Here is a 23380-nt window from a genome sequence, read left to right as displayed (position 1 = left end):
AAACATAGAGATATTCAGGCGGTTCACAGCTGCCGTCGGGGCACGAAAACAGGATCCCAAACGCAATCAAATAAAAAGGTTGTTTAATGAGTGCATATACACCAAAAACCTTCTACTACAAAGAAAAACTCTGACGCGTTTCGTCCACAGGTAGGGACCTTGTGTGCCGCCCTCTAGCTGCGAGTCAATGTTCCCAGAGGCCTGCTGCTACTCTCCACGCAGAGGCCTGTGCTCCTATCTTCCTATGTATCGCTGCCCCCTAGTCTGGTATGAATCGCTCAGAGTTCGATCCTGAAGAGGGGGGTATTGTGACGATGCGCGGAACATGCCCCCTGCGGCGTGTTCCCTCCTTACCTATTGAACTTCTTATCGCCGCCCTCTAGCAGCGAGTCAAGATTATCTGATGTCTCTCTGTATGGCGTGCGCCGCCCTCTAGCTGCGAGTCAAGATCCTGTATCTTTAAGTATTCTGAAGCAAGCATCGCCATCTTGCTTCCTGCTGACTGGAAGTAAGGCTCTCATTGCTCTCAGCTGCCGCTGCCCTTTAAATAAGTCAGTTGCTACCTGCCCTGGTTCCTGCTAGTGCTACCATCTAATGCTGTTCCTGCCTAGGACGTCCTTGGGATCTTTACTTACCTCCTTTGGATTCCTGGAAGTCTGGGACAGTCACTCATTCTTCTTCTGAGGTTAGTTACCGTGCAGGTAGTGTAGGACCTGCTGATTAGGGTTTACCTTGACGTGGTAATAGGCATATAATACTTTGGCCAAAGGATTAAACTGAAGAACCCTTACTTTGTATTTAGTTCGCTGCACTCTTCTGTTACTGGCACTATGCCTTTAAGGAGGCTGGACGTCCTCCAAGAAGCAATTCTATTGTTACCTTGTGCTCTGGACTCTACCTCCCCCTGCTCCTCACTTGTGGCAAACCCCACCCCGCGGTGGTGCCTGAGAACGCTCGCATTTCCACTCTGCTGCCAGAGAATGTGCGCACATGCAGCTGGGCTAGTCGTGTCTCTGAGCTTGGCTCCACACCTCCGGACGCGTCGCTCATTCTACTGCGAGCGGCGCGCTCACGTGACTACGTGCGCCGATCCCAAGCTGCGTGACAACTTCTCCTATATCGTGTCTCCTGCGGCTTCCCCACCTCGCTATTGGGTCCCTTCCTTTCCCTCGGCTTGTATGTAGGAGCACAAGCGTGACAATATCATACCTGACTATATATTAGTGGATTATCCATCCTTATACATCTACTAATGTCCAATAAGATTTTGCATGTATACTACATAGAAGCTGAAATATATTTGAAGCTGTGTTGCCATGGCGATGCGCCTCCAAATGCCGGCGGAACCATGGTAAGTAAGGTTTACAGAGGCCTTCGCCGCTTCCCCGGCACTACATTTTAGTGCCATGGGGAAGCTCGCGGGGCCTCTGTAAACCCCGCGCCCCCCCCAGTTTGCTCACCGCCGTATTAGTGGATTATCCATCCTTATACATCTGCTCATGTCCAATAAGATTTGGCATGTATACTCCATAGAGGCTGAAATATATATCACTAAGGTTTGTGCTGTTTATCATTACACAACACTGGTGACCTGATCCTAATAGGGTAATACCAGCTCACTATAGGGCATTGACCCAGAGTAACCCTGTAACAGCTACATATGTGACAGGACGGTTTACCTGAACAACTGACAATTGTATGACTCAAAAAAAGAAGATTTTTGTGTGCCAAGAACATCAGGATATGAATTTATGGTATAGGTTATATGTTTTATATACTTCTCACTATATCGGTACCTAAAATAAGATATTACTTACCTACTTTATGCCTTGTATATAAGACTTAGAATCTGGGCTTAGTATTCACATGTATGTCACTTCCAGGCAAATAGAGGTCTATACTAGTATATTGGCTTTACATATCAGGATGTTAATGGATGGTGTTTTTACACTCTAAACCCCAATACCTACTAACGGGGTGACCTATTTTTCTCCACTGGTCATTGTACAAGAGGTTGTTAAACATTTATTAAAAATAACAATCTAATTATTTTAAGACCCTAACACCCACAACAGGTGTTGAAGTTTACAGTCCTGCATCGTTGTTTCACTCTGTATATATTAAATACAAATTTAATGATTAGGTTAATAAAGTTGCTTTTAATAATTTCACAATACATCCACTAAGGGGAGAGAGTGCCCATAACTGGGTTTACTTGTCTCTACACAGTTTATTGTATAAATAATTAGGTAGATCTTCAGGAGTGATTTTTGGAGGCCCCATCCTATATAAAGATCAGAAACTTTGAGATTGGTCTTCACCATACAGGTGTGTGAAATATGTCATGCAATAATCAAAAGAAATCTCTGAGGACTTCAGAAAAGCAGTTAGAGCACATAGATGATCCACAAGATTTCTCAAACAATGTTCTCTGGACAGATGAGTCAAAGGTGGAACTTTTTGGCCTCAATGAGAAACGTTATGTTTGGCAAAAACCAACACTGCATTTGAGTAGAAGAATCTCATCCCAACCGTCAAGGATGGTGGTGGGAGTGTGATGTTTGTAGCTGCTTTGCTGACCCAGGACCTGGACGGCTTGCCATCATTGACACAAGCATGAATTCTGCATTGTATCAGAAGATTCTAGAGGAGAATTTAAGGCCATCCGTTTGTGAGCTCAAGCTGAAGCGAAAGTGGGTCATGCAGCAAGACAATGATCCTAAACATACAAGCAGATCTACAAGAGTGGCTGCAGAAGAAGAATTTCCACGTTTTAGAATGGCCTAGTCAAAGTCTGGACCTAAATCCCATTGAAATGTTGTAGGGCCTGAAGTGAGCTTTCCATGCAAGGAAGCCCTCAAATCTCAAGAATTGAAGCAGTTCTGTATGAAGGAATGGGTCAAAATTCCTCTAAACCAATGTCAGAGACTGACCAGCAGTTACAGGAAATGCTTAGTTGAAGTCATTGCTGCTCAAGGTGGTGCAACCAGGTATTGAATCTAAAGGTTCACATACTTTTTCACACACATATATTGAATGTTAAATCATTTGTGGATAAATAAATGTTGAATATGTATCATATTTGTGTTATTTGTTCAGATTCTGTATCTATTAGGACTTAGATTAAGCTGTAATAAAAGTTTTAGTTTGAAATCTGTAAAAAGCCTAAGGGTTTCACAAACTTTTTTTCGCCACTGTACCTGACACAAGCAAAAAAAAGTATATTTTTGTTTAATATGGATTTTTTTCAGTTTACCCTGGATACTCCTACTCAACAGGTCCTATATACTGTTTTATAATGTTATATAGCATGATTAGAAGTTAGTAAAGCATTCTCTTATTTAATACATACCTGATCTAATCACTGATACGGTTACTTTTTGATAGCACTAGCATGTAGGATCGTGCTTCATATTTGTTTTAAAAAATCAGAAATATAATTATGTAGTCATAGTTCATAGTGGTAAATATTTTACTATACGATTTACCATTTTTATACATTGTACCTTTTTAGTAATGTATTATTCTTTCTGTGACAGCCAAACAGCACTCCTGAAAACAGAGCAATAGCAAGACTTGCTACACACCCTATACTGGAAAAGAAAATTGCAGCTATAAAAGGTAAGAAGAAACTCAAATCGTTAATGTTTCTAGTTTCAAAGAAACATACCCAAAAAATAGTGAATCTTTTACACAAACTGTATAGTGGACCACAGCTAAATTATAGATACATTTTACCATATAATGTTTATGCACAGGTTTTTTCCACAAAAGTATATAAATATAAAACACAGATCAGTGCAGCCGTGGTTGAGTTGAGGAAAGTATTTAGACCTAAAATGACCCCCTCAAGCGCCTGTGCTGGGCGCAGTGATGACTGAGCGCGCAAAGGCTGGGGGCAGGGCTAGTCGGAGCAGAGGGAGATGTGCGTGTTTGTGTGTAGCTCACTGGGGAGATCGGGGTTTATGACTAATTGGAGCAGAGAGGGAGATGTGTGTATTTATCTGTGTGTGCATTTATCTGTGTGTGCCAGTGTGTCACGAATACACACTGATATACACACAGTGACATAGCTGACAACGCCTAAAAAAATGCTGGCTCCTAAGTTTTATATTTTTTGCCACCCCTGGTTTAGACATATGATGATGCTTGGAAAGCGGATAATTTATTATGGACCATTGTAACCAGCGGGTTACTCCTTTCCTATGTTTTTACTTTGTTTTTCTCTGCCCGCTCATTTTTTTTCTTTCTGTGCCAGTCTCTCAAAAAAGATTTACCATTTCCTAGTCGAGTTTTTGCTATTTCTTCTGCCTTCCTTTTTGTGATCTTTTCTTTGCCTGGTTATCTCATGCCCTGTTTTATTCTCTTTTTTTTCCCCCTCTTTTCTCTTTCATCTTTCTTTATCCCATTTCAGTCTCGTCTTCCATTATCCCCTTTAGGCAAGACCTTCCTTTATGCACCGGTCCTGCCACCTCCTCCAGTCTCTAACATCTGCTCATCGGTCTCCCCCTTTTCCTAATTCGCTACTATTACTTTTTTCTTCTCTGATTATTGTTCTGTCTTTACCTATTTAGTTTTTCTTCCTTTCATCATATTTCTTACTTAATGCTATAATCCTAACCCTGAATGTGTGAATACTGAACTGATGAATTGAAGAGGATCAGGATTATTATGAAAGTATCTTGGTGATGAGACAGTTCCCTCTCCCAACTCGCAAAAAGCACTAATCTGTGCAATTCCATGGTATTAGATTGGTATATACAGTAAGAATAGTTAGTGTTTCAGGCAGTTAGGCCTCTTTATCCCCTCCTTGTTATCCATATTGTTTGATGCTATAAATACTAGAGCATTATTGGACAACCAAACAATATGTTTTTGTTAATCATGGCCCTCAAATTCATTGATAATATGTGTCCTACCATATTAGGGACCTCTGGACAGAGATATTAACAAAATAATTTGTGCTGGTACTTTTGTTGGCAATGCTGATCAAATTTGTAATAATTGTACCAAATTTTAAAAACATTTTTTTAATTCTGTATTTTGTAGAGGACGTGAAAGCTTTTAAAGATGCAAGAAAAAAACTTTCAGAAGAGGAGGGTAAAACAAAACAAGATTCTAAACAGCCTCAATCTGCACAAAACTTGGGCAGTAAAGTAGCGAACACATTAAAACAAGGAAAAACAAAACCGGTTGAGAAAAGAAAAGTAGCTGAAATAAAATTGGAGACAGGAGGAGACCTAAAAGAACATGATTGTAAAAGATTCCTGAAGGAACCTGATCACTCTACTGAAAATTGTGTTGAGGAAAAAAGTCCAAGTCCCCCGGAGAATTTGCAAACACAGACGTCAGAAAACAATACAGAGGTTAAGGTTGAAACAGTAGAAAGCATACCTGAAAAGAAAGATCCCTTCGTGCCTAAACTAAGTATTAATTCTAGTGATATTGAAGAATCTGACAAAGAAAAGGAATATTTTGATGATAGTACTGAAGAAAGGTTTTATAAGCAGTCCTCTGGTTTTGAGGACAGTGATAGCGATGGTGAGGATGACTTTTTTATTGGCAAAGTAAGACAAACAAAGAAAAAGAAGTCCCACAAAGACTGGTCTGGTGACAGAGAAAAAAAAGAACAACCTTCTAAAGATAAAGCAAAAAAAGGAGCTTCTTCCTTACAAGTACATAAAGAAAGTCCCATTGTTAAAGCTATGAAGCTAAAATCAGTATTTTGCAAGTCACTAGCAGAAACCAAACTGAAGTCTTCCTATATGAAAAGGTAAGAATTGTATTTCAAATTTTTTTCTAACGTGCTGCCTACCAAGAAAACTCTGTACTAGAGCACGTGTAGGAACTTAGGGAGGACACCCACCCCAGACGTACAACCGGAACCTATGGAAAACTTATAGGGGAATGACGAGGAAGAGCATCAAAGGGTGGAAAGCTCGAACTGGAGCAGGAAAGCTGGCTGCCAGTGTTATCAGGTCAGTTAGTCATGCTTTGTTTACAAAGGAAGGTTTTTAATTGCTGTCTAAGTGGAAGCAAAGCATCAGGATTTCTTAAAGGTGTAGGGAGCTTATTCCAAAGTCTTGGGGCGGTCTTTCAAAAAGCTCTCCATCCAGCTCTATTGAACTTAAACCGAGGCTCTATCAGTTGATGGGTAATGGCAGATCTAAAGGACACGATTGGGTGTGTCAGGCAGTGCTGAAGGTAATGGGACAGGTGGACAAGACCATGGATAACCTTAAAGGCAAAGGTCACGATCCTAAAATGAATCCTTTGCTTCATTGGGAGCCAGTGCAGATCTTGTGATACAGGTGTGATGTGATCTCTCTTTGCCTTGCCTGCTATGAGATGGGCAGTGGAGTTTTGCACTAACTGCAGGACTTTGATAATATATTTTTGGAGACCCTTCAGCAGAGAATTGGCAAAATCAAGTCTGGAGAGGACCACGGCCTGCTAAATCCAGTCTGTAGATTGGTTATCGAGAGAAACTCCTTGATTTGTCTCAGCCAATGGATTTGGAAGTAGCAATTTTTCACAATAGATGCAATAGGAAGACAATAATTGTGTTTTTGTCATTACTAGCTCCAAGGCTTTTCATCTCTTTCCTAAGGATGGCAGAATTATTGATTTTTTTTTATATTGTTGAAGGCGTTATTCACATCATCTGTTTCAGCTTTAGGGCTTATCAGGAACAGCTTTAATTTAGAGGCTTTAAGTTGTAGCCAATTTAATGCCATCCAGTTAGAGATAACGTTAAGGCAATCATTCAGACCATTCACTGTGATTATACGATTGTTGGTGATGTCCGACATCAATTGGACATCATCCGTGTATTGATGGAACTGAATTTGTTTACGACGAATAATGTCCCCTCAGGGTTTAGGATTATGTTTATAGATTCCTCTATGAGGGAGACTTTCTGACTACAGTCACTAAGAAAGGACTGTACCCAGTCCAGAACTTTACCTCTCAACCCAGCATCCGATTTTAAGTCTGGTCAGCAGAAGTGTGAACGACTGTCAAAATCTGCTGTCAAGTCGAGATGAATCAGAGCTGCATCACTCCCCTTTGTATACTGTGTTGAGCAGGAAGTCAATGACGCCTATCAGGGTCGTCTGTGCTGTATTTTTATTTTTTTCTAAATACAGATTGGTGGGAGTCCAACAGATTAAATCTGGTTAGGTGGTTCAACTTAATTTACATACAAACATAAAGCAATATTAGCCTGAATTACCATTTTTGCTTATCCTTCCAAGTCTCTATATACCAAGGATGGAAAAGTCTAAAATTTGCGCCCTGGTGCCTGTGCTGTGACCAGGGAATGACTTATCAATCACAGTTCCAACATTGAAGCTGGATCTGGTGATTGACAGGTCACTGCAAAATGAGGAGAGCAGGGGTGAGCAGAAGGCAAACGCTGTGCGAGTTCTGAGGACGGAACTAGTTGGAGCTTTGACAGTCTGTGTGAGTCAGTCAGTCTGTGTCTGTAAGTTTGTCCCAGATGCATACGTACATCCCTCCCTCCCCCCTCTCCCACTGACATTCCCCTCCCACGCCCTGACGTCCCCCTCACGTACACTCACCCCACACATACTGATGCAGTTGCAGACAGGAGAAGGGGAGAGCTGGACAAAATGCTGGTTCCTAAAGTGTTTTATATTTTTGTCCGCCCACTGGTATATGCATAGAAACAAGTATGGTGCACCATACTGTAACGTTCGAATGACTGGATTAGCTGTTGGAGTGATAACTACCTGCTCCATTACTGATCATTAACAGTCCATCATTTTTCTGAATATTGAGGCACTCTTTTCATATTCGTGAACATCCTCTAACCTCACATTATGTTCTTTTCTTGTTATCCAGAGATACTAATTTAGCATCAGCAAAAGACACAAAGAAAGGTATGTTTTGGTGATTTCTTTGGATTTAATAATGCTCGTGCAAATAATAGATCAGTAAGATTTTTTTTAAATTAATATTCTTGATGTGTAATTATTGAAGCTATACTTTTAATTTGCTTAAATCCATTTTACTTTTAGTATAATTTAATAGAATGAATGAGCACTATAATATTAATAGATCCTTAAAGCTGCAGACCAAGCAATATCCTTCCTACGTGTTTTTTTTTAATCAGTTCTGTACTATGATAAAATACTAGTAGCATTTTTTTATTTTTAAATAACTCAATGACATTTTCTATGTATTATAATGTAGCAAGCATTTTTGTTTCTATAGCAACCATTTACAAAGTCACATGCCCTTCCTCTTCTGAAACAGGCTCTGGCAACCATTTTGAACCCTGCCCTCTCTCTAACAGTGCATTAATTGTATCAAGTGACTGCCTGGTCACATGATCTTCCCCACAGCACTTTGCATCTTTGGTCCTCTTCTGCTGCATTGTGTATATTGTATTGATACACATATTAAAGGGGGTGGGGGAGAATGGCAGCTTGAACTGCTGCTTTAAGATTCTTCCTTATAGGATATTTTGTTTTGTTTAAGGTTACCAATTCCATAGTAAATTACTACAGTCTGTCGAGTTCCAAGCCAGTGGGTAGATTATATTTTGCATAGTTTATATAACTTGCTCTTAAAAATGTGCCTAATGAGAATTAAATCAAATAATGTAGGACTTTTACTCCAAAATGTTTGGGTTGCTTTCTGAATGTGGTTACTACGCTGCTAATGCTCCAAAGACAATGATGTCTACTGTTTGTGAGCTTAATAGGCACTACGCACTGGTCTTGTAATATGCAGCAGAATACCTTGAAGCAGCCAGTCTGTAGTAAAAAAAAAAAAGAGATTCCTTTTAAATAACTTGGTATCCTGTGTTCTGTATAATCTGTTCTAAATGAAAAATTCAGTTATCTTTCTGTTTCATAAAGCAGTGATCACCTCCACAACCAAAAAAAGGAACCTCGTGCTCATGATCATAGGCCTACCTCATGGAGACTACCAGATAGCACTCCTTGTAAAAAGTATTTTTCAAGCAATAATTGAGTTTAATGATGAGATATAATCCCAAAAAGAGCCCTGAGAAAGGTCCCTAGGGACCATAACGTTGGCCCCTCATGGTTGTTGGGGATTATTTCTGAACATTAAATATGCTTATTGCTTGATCCATAATTTTGACTAGGAGTGCTATCTAGTTTAAACTCTTTATAACACATCCAATACATGTGATGTAAAGGGGCTCCTTTTCCTAATGCTTACTTTTATGTTTTAAGCATTTATTCCTATTATATATTTTATTGTTATGTTACATGTATTACTGCGATATGGACATGGATGGTGCTATACATATCAAAAATCAAATACTGTAGTCTTTAACGTTAATGATATGGAGCAGGGGTGCACAAACTTTTTCGTCTGCGCCCCCGCCTGCTCACCCCCCCATCCCCCTTACCTTGACTCTGGAGTTTCTGACGTCATGTGACGCTGCATTGCCATGGCGGCATGCTGCCGGAGACGAGGTAAGGGAACTTACAGAGGCCTCATGTTCCACCGGCATTTCATTTAAATGCTTTTGGGAAGAGCGTGAGGCCTCTCTAAGCGCCGTGCCCCCCTCATATATAGAGCAGTATTCTTGGAAGGTCCTAGATATGTGCACTATAGTACTAAAATAGAAAAGTACAATAAAATCATGAAAACAGATAACAATATTTTAAAAAGGAATGTAGTATGGTTTAGAAAACTATAATTTAAAAAATTCCTTAAAGAAAATCGGTACGGTTGGATAATAATGCACTTTTAAAATGTCTTTTTTTTTTTTATGATGTGTATTTACCTTGTACAATTTTTTTTTTTTGTTTGTGTTTAGTTGTTCCACAGTCAAACACACAGTTGAGAAAACCGCAACCTAGTAAAGGCCCAGCTGTGAAGCAGCAGAATAAAGGACGAGACTTGCAACAGCCTATTCATCCTTCTTGGGAAGCGAGTAGAAAACGCAAGGAACAGTCTCAAATTGCAGCATTTCAAGGAAAAAAGATAATATTTGATGATTAGATTAGTTTTAGTTTGTTTGTTTTTTTTGTAGTGCACCATATTGCATTTTTATACTTTATAATAATGTCTCTGTTCTGCCTAACGCAAAATCTTCTAATAAAACCATTGTGCATATTGCTGTTTTAATTATTGAAGGTTTATAAAATAAGGGAATCACTCAAAATTTTTCACTGTAAAGTTTTAGTCTACAAGCTGTGTTACTTGTCATACATACAAAGAAACATGAATGCTCTCTAGCTGTGAGGAAATGTACAGTACAGATGTTACTGCCTGTTCTCTACCGCTTGCCAAGGAAAATCTGTAACCATCTTGCGGTAACTCGCAAGATGGTCCATAGCAGGCTGTAACGGCCCATCAGATTAACACAGCGGGGGTCCCTGCGTTTGACTGGGACTCGCGCTGTGTGAATCCTACCGGGTTTTATCTGTCTGTAAGAGAGACTGAATCAGGCGATCGCTGTGCTTTTATTTTTTTTAATAACGTATTATTGTGGCAAAGGGTCTCCGGGGCTGAACCGCATTGATTTCAGGTCCGGGGACCCCTTGCTTCCCGATTCACACGCCCCGTTATGGGGTGCCGGTATCCCTCTGCTTTGTTTAAATCCCCAATCACATGGGCCGCGACGTGGGAGAATTTAAACGTGTCCCATTAAAACGGAGGGACCCCTGCTGTGTTAATCCGGTGAGCCATTAGTCTGGCCGCTGGAATCTCGTGGCGCGGAAGAGGATGTTGTGCAGAACTTGCAAGGAAAGTGGTAGAGAACAGGTAGTTACATCTGTAGGTGTTTCAGAAATATTCGTTCACATAAGAATAGCATGGCTAAACAGAGTGTACACACTGACATGTAAAGGGCATCAGATACAGAAAAGGTAAGAAATGTAAATTCTTGAAAACTTTGGCATTTCATGAGTCCCCAATTGAACAACTTCTATTTTATGAGAAATTACACTTGCAGATAAGGGATGCATTTTTTTTTACTAACTGATAAGTGCTTCGGATATTTTTCATAGCTTTTTCTCTCCCATGATAAATGGTTTCTTTAATTGATGCCGATGCTTGCCCACGCACACGTTGTTGCTTATGACCATTATGTGTCATTTTAGAAATCTTTTATTTGTCCTGCTGTATTTATTTTCTTAAACTTTTTCAATAGATAAATCTTATGCCATGAGAAGCCACCATAATCTGTTTTGCTTTTTGAAAGTGTAAGGGCTTCTTTATTTGGTTATTCATTTGAATTCGGACACATTTTCGGCAATACCACCTCCCCAATTATTTTTTAACGGAGTGGAATCTGTGAACGGTCAGTAAGATCAGCTGTAGACCGTTGCGCTTTAAGCAGGTAAATAGTCTATTGTAATGCAACAATCCCTCCAAAAATGAAATTACATTTTTTACATCTTTGGGACCAAAGGGTTTGGGGGGGGGGGGAGGGGGTAGCTCTGGGTAAATGTATAACTTTTCAAGTCTCAAGTCCTGCAGGCTAATATTAAGCCTCAACCTCATTCGTTGCGGCTTCCCATTTGTCATTGATGGCAGTCAGGATCGATATTACAGTTGCCTAGTGAACCAGGGGGTCCCCAACGCTGAAAGTAGTGCCGTTTACCACAGCGGATTTCCCTATATTCCATATGTAAGGGGGAGGGGGAGGGGGAGAACATTTGAGGGTTTACACTATTTACTTGTTCCAAGCTTAACTGTTTACAGATGAACTTCCTGACATCTTTACTGTCGCGGCCAGCTTTATTCTAAAGCTTGCCGGGATACTCTGTGCCCAGGACATACTTGAAAACGAGAGGTAACTCTCTCAATGTATTACTTCCTGGTAAAATATTTTATAAATAAATGCGGGGCTTTTTACCGATTTGAATCGGAGTTTCCCGCGCGGCGGCCGCTTCAGCAGATATGCGCTAATGGCGCTTATCATTGAAAGCGCCCGAGGCGCGGGAAACCGGCCGAAAAGAGCCGCGCGCCGTCCGCGGGTTAAAAATTCCCGCGGTGGTGGCCGCTTTAGCGTACAGCGGGCCGCCATTGTATGTAGCATGTTGTTATGAGTTGCGGTCATTGCCATAATCTTCCTCTGCATTACGGAAGGGCTTTTCTAGTGCCTATGACCATGCATGCCTACAAAGATAGTGTGGCCAGGTGACTGGCAGACTTTGATATTCACCTACCATCTCAAAGTATATCTTCATACAATATACATATTGGCCGGCACCAAGTAGATTGGTCGCCCATGATCAATATTAAGCAAAGATAATATAGAACTGTTTGAAATCCTCTGTTGTGACAGATGAATATCTATTAGAAATACTGTAGCTCTGTTTTTACCACTCCTATACAGTACATGTAAGAGTAATTGGACAGTAAAATGTTTTTTCCTAGAATGTTTAGCAATGTACAATACCCTCTATCTGGAGAATTCATTGATACAGAAGTAGGTATTGAACAGGGTTTTTTAATGGATTCACGCATAATATATTAGACATGAAACACTTGAAACCTTTTATTCAAGTCATTTTCGCATGAATTTGCAAACAGTACAGGCATGTAAAACAGGAATGTGAAAGTGCAAAAAAGAATAGCTAGTGTTATAAATAAGAGCTTTTTGGATAACAAAAAGTTGAAAAGTTTTTTTTAAGCAAAGTAAAACAAAATGCAAAGCTAAGTGGCATTTCACAGAATTTATAGCAAAAAGTCATAAAGCTCTCTGTTCAAATAGCATAGGCTTCTGTGGATTTAATTCAAGTTACAATTTAGCACCTTTGGACACATTCACCTGTGGAATTTATAGACCAGAATGTTTTAACACACATGAGTATCGCATCCGTTCTGGAGGTGACTGTCATTTAAGTAACTAGCAGTTATTGCCAAAACGTGCGCAATTCCCCACATCATGCTTTCATAAATCACAGCCATAGTTAAACTACTATAACTGCTTCCAACTATAAAGTCAGTCCTTTTTGTTTGATCAGACACAAAGACAACTCAATTGCAAAGTTGAAGATACTGCGCCGATACTGTATTCTGCAAAGTCTGCATGAAATTACATAACAAACAAATCCCTTCTGTAGAAGAATTCAAAGTGCATTACTTTTTCATCTTTTTTTTAAATCTGCTAAATTTTAACATGCTGTAACATTCAAATGATCTAAAGTTCAGCCCGTTTCCAACTGGGTAAAGCTTATTCTAGTTCCAATGGAGAGACAAAAAAAAATATCAATGTTTCTCTCCAATAGCTACAATTGTTCACATCCATAACCCATTCCTCAGTGTGTTTTAAACGTCTTAAAAGCCGTGTATTTCAGAAGTAGTGTTCTGTGTTCTGTTGACTAGTGTGGGTTATGGGGGAAATTGCATGTGCACCGCAAGAAACAATCAACACTGCAGTAAATGCCGAGCGCTGCAGATTTATTCTATATTTACTTAGGAGAAAGGCGCTTTGGATGGCTGAAAGTAAACAGGTACTTGACATTGTACCCACATAAGTAATGCAAATATATGCTGATTTCTAGAAAGGTAAAAATGGGAGATGTAAAAAGCAACATTTGTTACTAAAGTAATATGTTGCAATAAGTGCCCTTTTGATCACCACTTTTTTCTTTTTATATACAATCCCATTTTCTCTGAAACAATGATAACCAAACATTGAGTCATTTAATTCATACCGTGCAATAGCTACAGTATGCTTCGGTGCATTTTTACCTTCAGTGCTGAAGTGACAGGAAAATGTTGGAATGTATTTTTGACATTTAAGCAATAGAGGTAAATAGAATTTTTAAGAATACTACCAATGTATAAAATTAATCAGTATTTGCATCTAGCTGAAATTATGATGCTTGATGGCACATCCAAGTTTTTTTAATTAAGTCGCTAAACTAAGTGTAGTTCAAATTTGTCTGTACACAGATCAACCAAATCGTCCACATTTTGAAACATTGAAAAGTAGTGCTAATTTCATCACACACTTAAAATCCAGTTAACGGTTTTATCAAAGTCCATATGCTTAAACCATATAAAATTTGGTTTGTGTTTCATTAGAAGTGTTTACATCCAATCGAATTTAATTACTTCTTAATTCAAGATTACATTGAGCCCTCGATCCATTCTTTCCTCGCATTAATAACTGAAAAGAAAAAAAAATTGGTTAGTTTTGAGCCTTGTTTTCTCAAATAACAAAAAAATCTGGATAATATACAAATAATTCAATGAAATAACATGCCACAAGGGTCTTGGCAGTTTACCCTATCCCTTTAAAGAAGTGGCTATGCTGTTTTTCAGATTATGGAAAGTATTTGGCAGACTACAGTTAAACTGATCAAATTGAATCAGTTATATACAAATGGAAACTTGAAATATGCAACAACTTGAGAGGAATTTGTTTCTCTTGCCAGAAAACAGTGAGCACAGATTTTAAAGGCACTGGCTTTGTTAATGGAAATAGGACTTCAAAAAGGACAAAACGTAAGTGCAAATGTGTTTAAGGAAAAGTTGTACATTGATTAACGTACTTAATCATAAATTGATCCATTTTACTACTACATTAAAAGTGATTCTTAAATGTATTTCTTAGTGTTTGGAGTGATAATTATACCTACTGTTAATAGCTGTTCAAATACTATAATAATCAATCTGCCTTCTCCTTAATAAAAAGTCATATGATAGTTTTAGATTTTACATTGTATTTCCGTCTATGCCATACTTCCTGGGGTGTCTGCAGACCCTGATACTGTGACGTCACAATATGGAAGGGAACACGGCAGCAATATAACAGAGAACATTGGTTTTACCCTGAAAATAAGATCAAGAAAATGTGGTACAGAAATCCGAGAATTTCACTGTAAACACTGCAGCTTTAAAATCCGTATGGTGTTCTACCCAGTTCAGAATGACCAAAGGACAGAAGAGCTGAAGACACTGCTATCAAAACCACCGTGACAACATTTACATGTATCTTGTGCATTACAGTTTCTGTCCCTTATGTTTTCTTGATCTCGTAATAATAAGACCTATATTCCCAGGCTGTCTGCATGTCTATTAGGTAATTATTTTTTTTATGCTGTTGAACCATTTTTCACTTGCACCAATAGATTTAATCTCAATATTAATATATTAAATAGGGTCCTTACTTTTTTTGATGTCACAGGGTTAGTGACTGCAGGGCACCAAGAAATTAAGTAAACTGAGGTAAAATGTTAACACGCAGCTTTGATATTTCTGTGAGAAATATACAGTATACTTGCTGCCTTATTGCCATTTTAATGTTTTTGGCCTGGTATAGAAATATAAAGCCACTCTGTTCACAGCAATCTTTGTTCCTTGTTTTCACTTTATCCACAGGAATTGGTATTGCTTTGTTGCCAATATATTTAAAAAATAAATGTTTATTATAGTGAGTGCATGTCCACCTTACTAAATCAGAACAAGCCCGATTTACACAGTTCATGAGGTCTTGAATCACAACTGAAATGCATTCTTTTGTGGGACAGTTGACCATGTTATGACTGAATGTTCATTTACAGTGAACATGGATAAATAAAGTCTGGTTTAGCAAAATTATAATCTGGAACACCACACAAACTAGGCAATTGCAGTGCATATAACTTTGCCTATACTTTTAATTTGTTGTATATGGACTTTCAATGTCATAAGGTCCACGTCTTGAAAAGTGTCTACAATGATTATAAAATCTCCCAACTTGGACATAATACGCATGATTTTCAGGTCACTATCCAGCCTTTTGTCTGGCTGGTCAAGTTTGTAGCATTTGCATCATGGAGCAATAGCAGAAATGTCTTAAACCCACTTACTCAATGTTGCTATTAGGCAGCTGTTACAAATTTGTGGGGGAATTATTATAGCTTCCTGCCAGGAGTGGGAAAGCATGAGCCGGAAGGGAGAAACCATTGAAGAGCACAAGTACAGCTGGAGTCTGCCATTAAGGGTGGGACATAGAAAAATTTTCAACCATACATGATGAAATTTTTGAGTCAATTGATCCTATGATGTTAAAAGCGTATTGCCAACAATGTCTGTTGTATGCTGTTCCAGTGATATCACAGCCCACAAATAGAGCATTTTCTTTTAGCAGAGGTTTGAAATCCTTATTTTCTGTAATCTGCCGGCTGTGCTTAAAACCTGGCAAACCTTATGAATGTAACCCGTTGAGCATTTAGAGGATTACAATATAAATACCAAAATATATAGCAATAAGCTAAGCAGGGAAAGAGTTGGCATACTTTTAAAGGTATACCATCAAATAGCTTAATGACATGCTAGCTGAAACTCAGGCATACATTCTGTTACCAGCAAATACATAATCATTTTGTCAAGATAATCCATAATCCTCGACAGCCTGCGTTCCTTAACTGCCCCTCCATGTTGCCTCCAAGGCTGTGCCTGTGTGCAAGGAGGTAAGCACACCTTTCAACATCAAGACCACCGATTTTTGCTTTTCAATCATTGAGTGTCGGTGAGGAAAATGGAGTAGTAGCAGGTTTATTTGTATAAATTGTGAATACTGACAAGTCCATAATTATAGGTGTTAGAATTTTGATGACTATGTCAAAAATCGTATACTTACTGCGAAATTGCACAGCTGGAAGTATATACATGATTACCGGTAAATCGTAAATCACAGCGAACCACATTGTTGGAGTAATCAGACTCTGGTACCAAATAGCTTGGGTTTACGCTAACCTGTTAAATAAACATATAGTTTCATTAGCAAAGAAAGTCTGCATATGTTGTATATAATCTGTTGAAAGTGTTATTTTAAAAAAAAATACCTTTAAAATGTAGTTTCCAGGTTTAACATCTGTGATATCCACCCACTGGCAATCGATATCTGCATTATAGGTATCATAACACCCAGGACTCAGTCCCTAAAAACAATTGAGATAAAAATAAATCATAACTGATCTTCAGTGTCTTATTGTTGGTCTGCAAAAAGTGTTCATAATGGGTCTAGGTGCTCATTTGGATCCAATGCAATCCACTGCCATACACATGTCCCAACATCAGCAAATAGGTTAAAAATATCATGTCTTAGCTTGTGAATAATAAAATGTAAACCTTCGAACAGTGAAACTTTCACTTGTTTGGTTTCTTTAAAAAAATGAAAAAAAGGTATATACTTGCCCTGCACTCCCGTTAATGGGTAGGCTTTTTTTAATTACTATATACTATATATACAGTACAAAATTTTAAACTTTCAGTAGAGAAAAGAAGATGATTGCACACTTGCTTGAGAAGGGTCGCCCAACCATTTATTAGATCTATATGATACCAAAAGACGTGCAATTTTCATGGTATAAGCGTTAACTCTTCAGGTTCACCTAAAGAGTTTTAAAAAAAACACATCCCAAAACGTGCTTCTTTTGGTCTCGTATATATTTAATAAATGGTCTAAGGACCGTTCTCAACCAAGTGTTATCTTTTCTCTACTGAAAATCTTTACAATAATAGATAAGTGAGGTCTTGAATGATCTCGAAACTGTAATTTTATCTATGAAGAACTTGACTGGCCCACTAAAAGGTGTCACCACCTGAAGGAAATCTGCACAATTAACTAAGCATTCTTTATACCAAGAAACCCTGGAATGCTTTATTGTCGTTAATTAACCATTTCCTTCAGCATTTAAGAGTTTTAGCTCTAACCCGTGATGATACAACTTTAATTAATGTTGCCTGCCAGACAACTAAACATGAAGGAATGTGGAGGGCCTGTGGAAATGGGACAGAACTAGAGCAAGGCAAAAATAAAATTGTGAATTTGAATTTGCTGTATATTATCCAATTACTATGAGCAAGGGATTTCCGTGGATCAGTCTCAAAAAAGTAAATCCAAAGTTTTGTTTTTGTATCGCTGACAACCCGAGCATCGAATTACAAATCCATGGTCGAATTGTTAAAAATCCACACTCTGATTAAAAAAAAAAAAAAAGAGAGACTTCAGGGCTGGAATACATTACAGCGTATTGAGAGAAAAAATAGACTTTAAGGTGTCTTCCTCCACCAGAAGGTGTCTTAGAAGACTGCTAATTGGATATGGTTCTATATCCCTGAAGAGGGTAAATTGCTTTATACAGGTATGATCACTCAATGAGGAGTAGAGCTCAAAACAAAATATGCTGGGATAGTGCTGTTACCCATGAGCTGGTTTAGCTCACACTGCTATATCTGTTGTCCTGAAAAATAGAAGTTGTGTGGGTTTAACTCTTGATCCTGTTGGGTCTGACATCATATCACATTCTTCAGAAGGTGCCTTAGAATTGTCAACCCAATAACACTGCGTGTGCTATGGGAAGCCAGCGGAATCACTTCCTGCCATTTGTAGCATTTTATTTATTAAAACATCAAGTATTTCAATTCAGTATGTGTCTGTCAGATGACACAGTGAATATTTTTGTCTCTGTTCTGTTATACTGTAGCCACCTGCATATCTGTCGTGTAGCACCACAATGAGTGATTATACCTATAGTAGCTCCTTCCCCCTGGCTTCCATTAAAAGCAGACCACTTCCTGGTAGGGAGAGAGATCACGGGTATCTCAACTGTCACTCATCTCTAGACAGAACCTGCTCAACACAGTGGCATTTTACAAAAGAATGTAGATAAAGAAAATGAAACTCTTGCCAAGTTGTAGGTTACCATATTTACAAACTACGAACACGAGCGAGCACACCTGGATTAATAAATTCTTCAAATCTATGTCAGAGGCAGAGCTCAAACTTTTTCTTGCAAAAATATTCATTTTATTGGGAGTACAGTGGGAAATAAATTTGGGGTCTAACAGAGCTCTTTGTCAGGTAAGCAGGTAGTGTACAAAGCGCTGCTATTTCTCAAGAAGAATCGTGAATGCAAAGTCTCGCTGGAATTGAAATTTACTTGATCAATGTCTACAGCTCCAAGCTTCATTCAACAATTCACCCGACACACACCTTGCACGTATTTGGTGACATCGACCTGAACTACTTGGATGAAGCTGGGCACCATGGCGTTCAATCAAGGAATTGAGACGTCTGAGCGCGGTTTCCAGTCTCGGCGCATATTTTTTTTCTTGATAAATAGTGGGGGAGTTTGTACACTGCAAACTCTCTTACCTGACAAAAGGCCACGTGCTGTAAGGCCTGAAGCATTTTCTGTACTGTGAACCCCCAATAAAATAGTGAAGATTTTTGCAAGCAAGTGTTGAGCACAGGCTGTTTAAGGCTGCGTCCCCGCTGGTGCTGACAGTGCTCATGCTTGAGAGAGGTGACGTCACCAACTCTCTAAACATGAGAGCCGGGTATCCTGCCTATTTTGCAAGCGGGGGGGGGGGGGTATTGCGGGCAAGTTGAGCGCGCTTCAAAGTCTTTTTTTGTCTGCTCAAGCACCAAGCTTGGGTGAGCGTGTGTGAGCGGGGACTTCCACATAAAGACTAATAAATAAAAGTGGCAAGCGCCGAGGGCACAGCACGCTCTGCGCCAGCGGGGACGCAGCCATAACATGAATCTTCAGAATTAATTATCTTAGGTGTTGCTACAGTAGCTCTCTACGTTTTCCTTCTTTTGGCAACATCTTTACCTTATTTTTACCATGCTTACAAATGAACATTGAAAAATAAAACTACTGGTGTTAAGTTTCATTTTAAATAAGATAGTTGTAATGCTTAATATTACTCGCTTTTAGAAGTGTTTTAGGAAAACCACAATTCATTAGAAATCTACTACAAAGGTCTCACCTGAGTATGTGCTGTACATGCGAAACGTCTATAGTATCCGTAATCACAAGAGGTATCTTCTAGACAGAAACTTGCTTTGTGACCTTCAGCAACTCTTCTCTGGGAGCTTGCATCAAGTAAGTCATAGTGACTGAATTCATCCATGCTGTGGTAATGTCTAGTAGTAAAGGCAAACATCAGAAAATATGCACTTGTCAATCTGCATGCATATGGAGAATGGTCAAGGCAGTGTGCAGCAATCTCATTTTTATACTTGCTCGGGAACCAACCTATCTCAAGGCCTTTTCCTTTGCTATCTTTGGACCTGCTAAAGCCACTGTTTGGGCTGTTTTGCAGCTGAAAATCCCTATAGACTTTAATGTGGATTTTCATCTGAAAAAGGTGCAAACAGTTGTTTTGACAACTGCAGAATTACCCCCTTAATTTTCTAATGTACATGTAGCCCTGTGTCACATTAATGAGCTATTTAGTCATTGCAACTACCGATGGTTTTAATGATAAATGCACAACAACAAAAGACAGGGGTGCCCAATGCTACATCAGATTGACAAAACATATATGGTAATAAGTTTAAACTTTAAATACTTCAATAATAGTAATTACTTGGTTATTTAGTTAAACCCTTGCTTCCCCTCATACAGAGGTATACAGGTATGTGTTAGCACCTGCATTTTTGGTTATACCTTGACGTTTGGTATGCAGGCTTACGACGCTTTGGCCAAAGGGTTTAACTAAATAACCAAGTAATTACTATTATTATTGAAGTATTTAAACTGTATACTTATTACCATATATGTTTTGTCAATCTGATGTAGCATTGGGCACCCCTTTCTTTTGTTGTATACATTTGCCACGCTCCGTAGCACTCATTTTGGCATAAATATATATTCATGATGTGGTGGGTGCAGGAGTTTGAGCTAGCTGGGAATGTGTGTGTGTTAATAAATGCACAACAACCTATGAATCTCAGTCATAGAGTAGAACAGTTGATGGGATATGCTGTGCATTGCTTTCACATGGTGATGCTTCACTGCACCTTTCAACCTTTAAGATTGGTTTTCAATAAAGTCAGCTCCTACGAACAGGAGAACTAGTAAAAACATGGTGTTAATCCAATTAATGTATCTAGATATAAGGCTTTAGCCAAGTAGTTGAGATTTATTTAGTTATAACAACATTTATATAGCGCAGCGCTGTACATTAATTAGTACTGACACAATCTATGATTTTGGTGCCTGAGGCAAGAGAGAGAAAATTACTTGTCCACGGTCACAAGGAGCTGACACCGGGATTTTAACAAGGCTTCTCTCCGTCAATCTCTGTGTCATTGTTTTCCAGAGTTGGTGCCTTTACTCACTAAACCACACCTTCCTTCTCCTTGACATGGCTTTACATTGAAAATAGAATTATTTATTTTTATATATATATATATAAATATATATATATATATATATATATATATGTGTATTTTTTTAATCAACATTGCTTTGTAATAAGTGTAGTTTGAAAGACGGGTGAAAAAGAATCGCTGTCACATAATGGTAAGTATATCTACAATAGATTCTTGTATGTATCTATATCTTTTTTTTTTTATATAGCGCCAAAAGTGTACTCAGCGCTTCACAAAGACAATACAGTACAGGCAATTATAATACAATAAGCACAGCAAAGTCAGACAATAGGAAAGGAAATCCCTGCCCTAGAGAGTTTACAATCTAAATGGTATGTTGGGAGACCTACAGAGACAGCAGGTGTGGGAATAAGTGCAGTAGATGGCAGTGCTTTGCCCCAATTGTTGGTAGGAGTGACTTGAGTATAGGACAGTAGCCATCAGTTCAGGCTACCGGGATGCTTCTTTTGCGATGTGAATTTTAAGGTTGGTCGGTATTAAATTAAATGGGTTAATACCATTATTAGGGAAAGGGGTGGCATGGGTGAGAGCATTTGTTTATATGGCTGGGTCCATGATTAGGTGAGATATTCCCAGCAGCAAGGAGGAGTAAAGAGAGGAAGTGAATAAAGGATTTCTTCATGTACCCTTATGTATAACTGGGCCTGCAATTTTAAATGGGCAAGTTTAATCAACGTTTTAACACCAAAACTTCTAGCAGAATTGTTACATTTCCCAAGAGAATACATTCTATAAAATAATTCAAATAGTGTTTACTTTAGTTTTATTTTTTTAAACATTTTTATAACTTTTGTTAGCAAAACTTTCGCTATTTTAGAACTTTTCTTAAGGGCTTGTTATTTTTCAACATTTGTAACTTTTTGTAACTTTTTAAGAAAAGACGTGAACAGTGTTTTTGTTTTGTTTTTCGCAAAAGTTTAAAAATGCAACAAAAAAAAAATCTAAATATATATGTGTATACACACACACACACACACACACACACACACACACACACGCACACACACACACACACACACACACACACACTGTGCCTGTGCTAAAAAGCTGTGCAATGCAGCAAGCATAAGCATAATGTCAAAATGGATTTGAAGCAAAAGGTGGCACTGTGTGCTCATTTGCATGTCATTTCCCAGAATCACTTGCTGCAGTGGAAGCACTGTATGCTGGGCGATAATAGTGAAAGGCAGGGTTGCAGACCAGTCTGAGACATGCAAATGAGCACACAGTAATATTTCCATTTGCTATATGCTTTACGGTGGAGGGTTTTTTGTCACTTTTTTTTTACCCACCATAACTTAACTAATCTTTGATGAATACCTACGGTATTCAAATTGGAAAGCTAGTATAACCAGCCTCACACTGATCGAAACAGCGGTCTGTGAGTGAGTTTAATGACTATGCATCTTAACCCAGGCTGTGCTAAAAGGCTGTGCAATGCAGCAAACATAAGCTTATAGGGGTCCATGTCAAAATGGATTTGAAGCAAAAGGTGGCACTGTGCTCATTTGCATGTAATTTCCCAGAATCCCTTGCTGCAGTGGAAGCACTGTATGCTGGGCGATAATGGTGAAAGGCGGGGTTGCAGACCTGTCTGAGACATGCAAATGAGCACACAGTAATATCTCCATTATATATATATATATATATATATATATATATATATATATATATATATAGTAGATCTCGACCTACTGAGGCAATAAATTGCAGTTGCTTACCAAAGCATTGCTAAAAATGCCAATCAATTTAAAGGACTTATTCAGTTAATATTTATATTTTTATATAGTTGGCAGATAAATTAAATGGAATAATTAAAACCAGGTGTTTAAATAATTAGGTAGATTTCAGGTGTACGTTTGGGAGGCGCCACCCTATATAAAGATTAAAAACTTTGCGATCTTTTTGATCTTCACCATACAGATGCCACGATTAAAAAAATATTGGAGGACCTCAGAAAAGCAGTTATTCAGTCTGAAAAGGGTTACAAAACCATTTCTAAGGACTTGGGGCTCCACCAATCCATGGTCAGACAGATGGTCTACAAATGGAGAAAGTTGAAGAGCACAGTTACTACTCAGGAGCAGTCGTCCTACCAAAATGTGTCCAAGAACAAAACGGCAAATCATCTTGGAGGTCACAAAGAACCCCAGAGTAACATCCAAGGATCTGCAGGCCACTCTCGCCTTGGCTAATGTTAGTGTTCATGACACAACTATCAGAAAAATACTGAACTAG

General features: G+C 38.6%; 2 protein-coding genes across 2 annotated transcripts in view; one reads left to right on the top strand and one right to left on the bottom strand.

The window, feature by feature from the left end:
• SRFBP1 (serum response factor binding protein 1) overlaps positions 1 to 10122 on the top strand; it is an 86171-nt gene extending 76049 nt beyond the window's left edge. The window contains exons 6-9 of the mRNA XM_075601035.1: positions 3540 to 3621; positions 5050 to 5773; positions 7867 to 7904; positions 9824 to 10122. Of these exons, the coding sequence (XP_075457150.1) occupies positions 3540 to 3621; positions 5050 to 5773; positions 7867 to 7904; positions 9824 to 10008 (1029 nt within the window). The 3' untranslated portion in view covers positions 10009 to 10122. The remainder of the gene's footprint in view (positions 1 to 3539; positions 3622 to 5049; positions 5774 to 7866; positions 7905 to 9823) is intronic.
• A 2383-nt stretch (positions 10123 to 12505) lies between these two features.
• Positions 12506 to 23380, bottom strand: part of LOX (lysyl oxidase) — a 34290-nt gene continuing 23415 nt past the window's right edge. The window contains exons 4-7 of the mRNA XM_075601024.1: positions 19732 to 19888; positions 16797 to 16892; positions 16592 to 16707; positions 12506 to 14134 (exon numbers count right to left, since the gene is read on the bottom strand). Coding sequence (XP_075457139.1) covers positions 14128 to 14134; positions 16592 to 16707; positions 16797 to 16892; positions 19732 to 19888 — 376 coding nt within the window. The 3' untranslated portion in view covers positions 12506 to 14127. The remainder of the gene's footprint in view (positions 14135 to 16591; positions 16708 to 16796; positions 16893 to 19731; positions 19889 to 23380) is intronic.

The sequence above is a fragment of the Ascaphus truei genome, chromosome 1, assembly GCF_040206685.1.
Source record: "Ascaphus truei isolate aAscTru1 chromosome 1, aAscTru1.hap1, whole genome shotgun sequence".
Classification (NCBI taxonomy): domain Eukaryota; kingdom Metazoa; phylum Chordata; class Amphibia; order Anura; family Ascaphidae; genus Ascaphus; species Ascaphus truei.
This window is presented reverse-complemented; position numbering and strand designations above follow the sequence as displayed.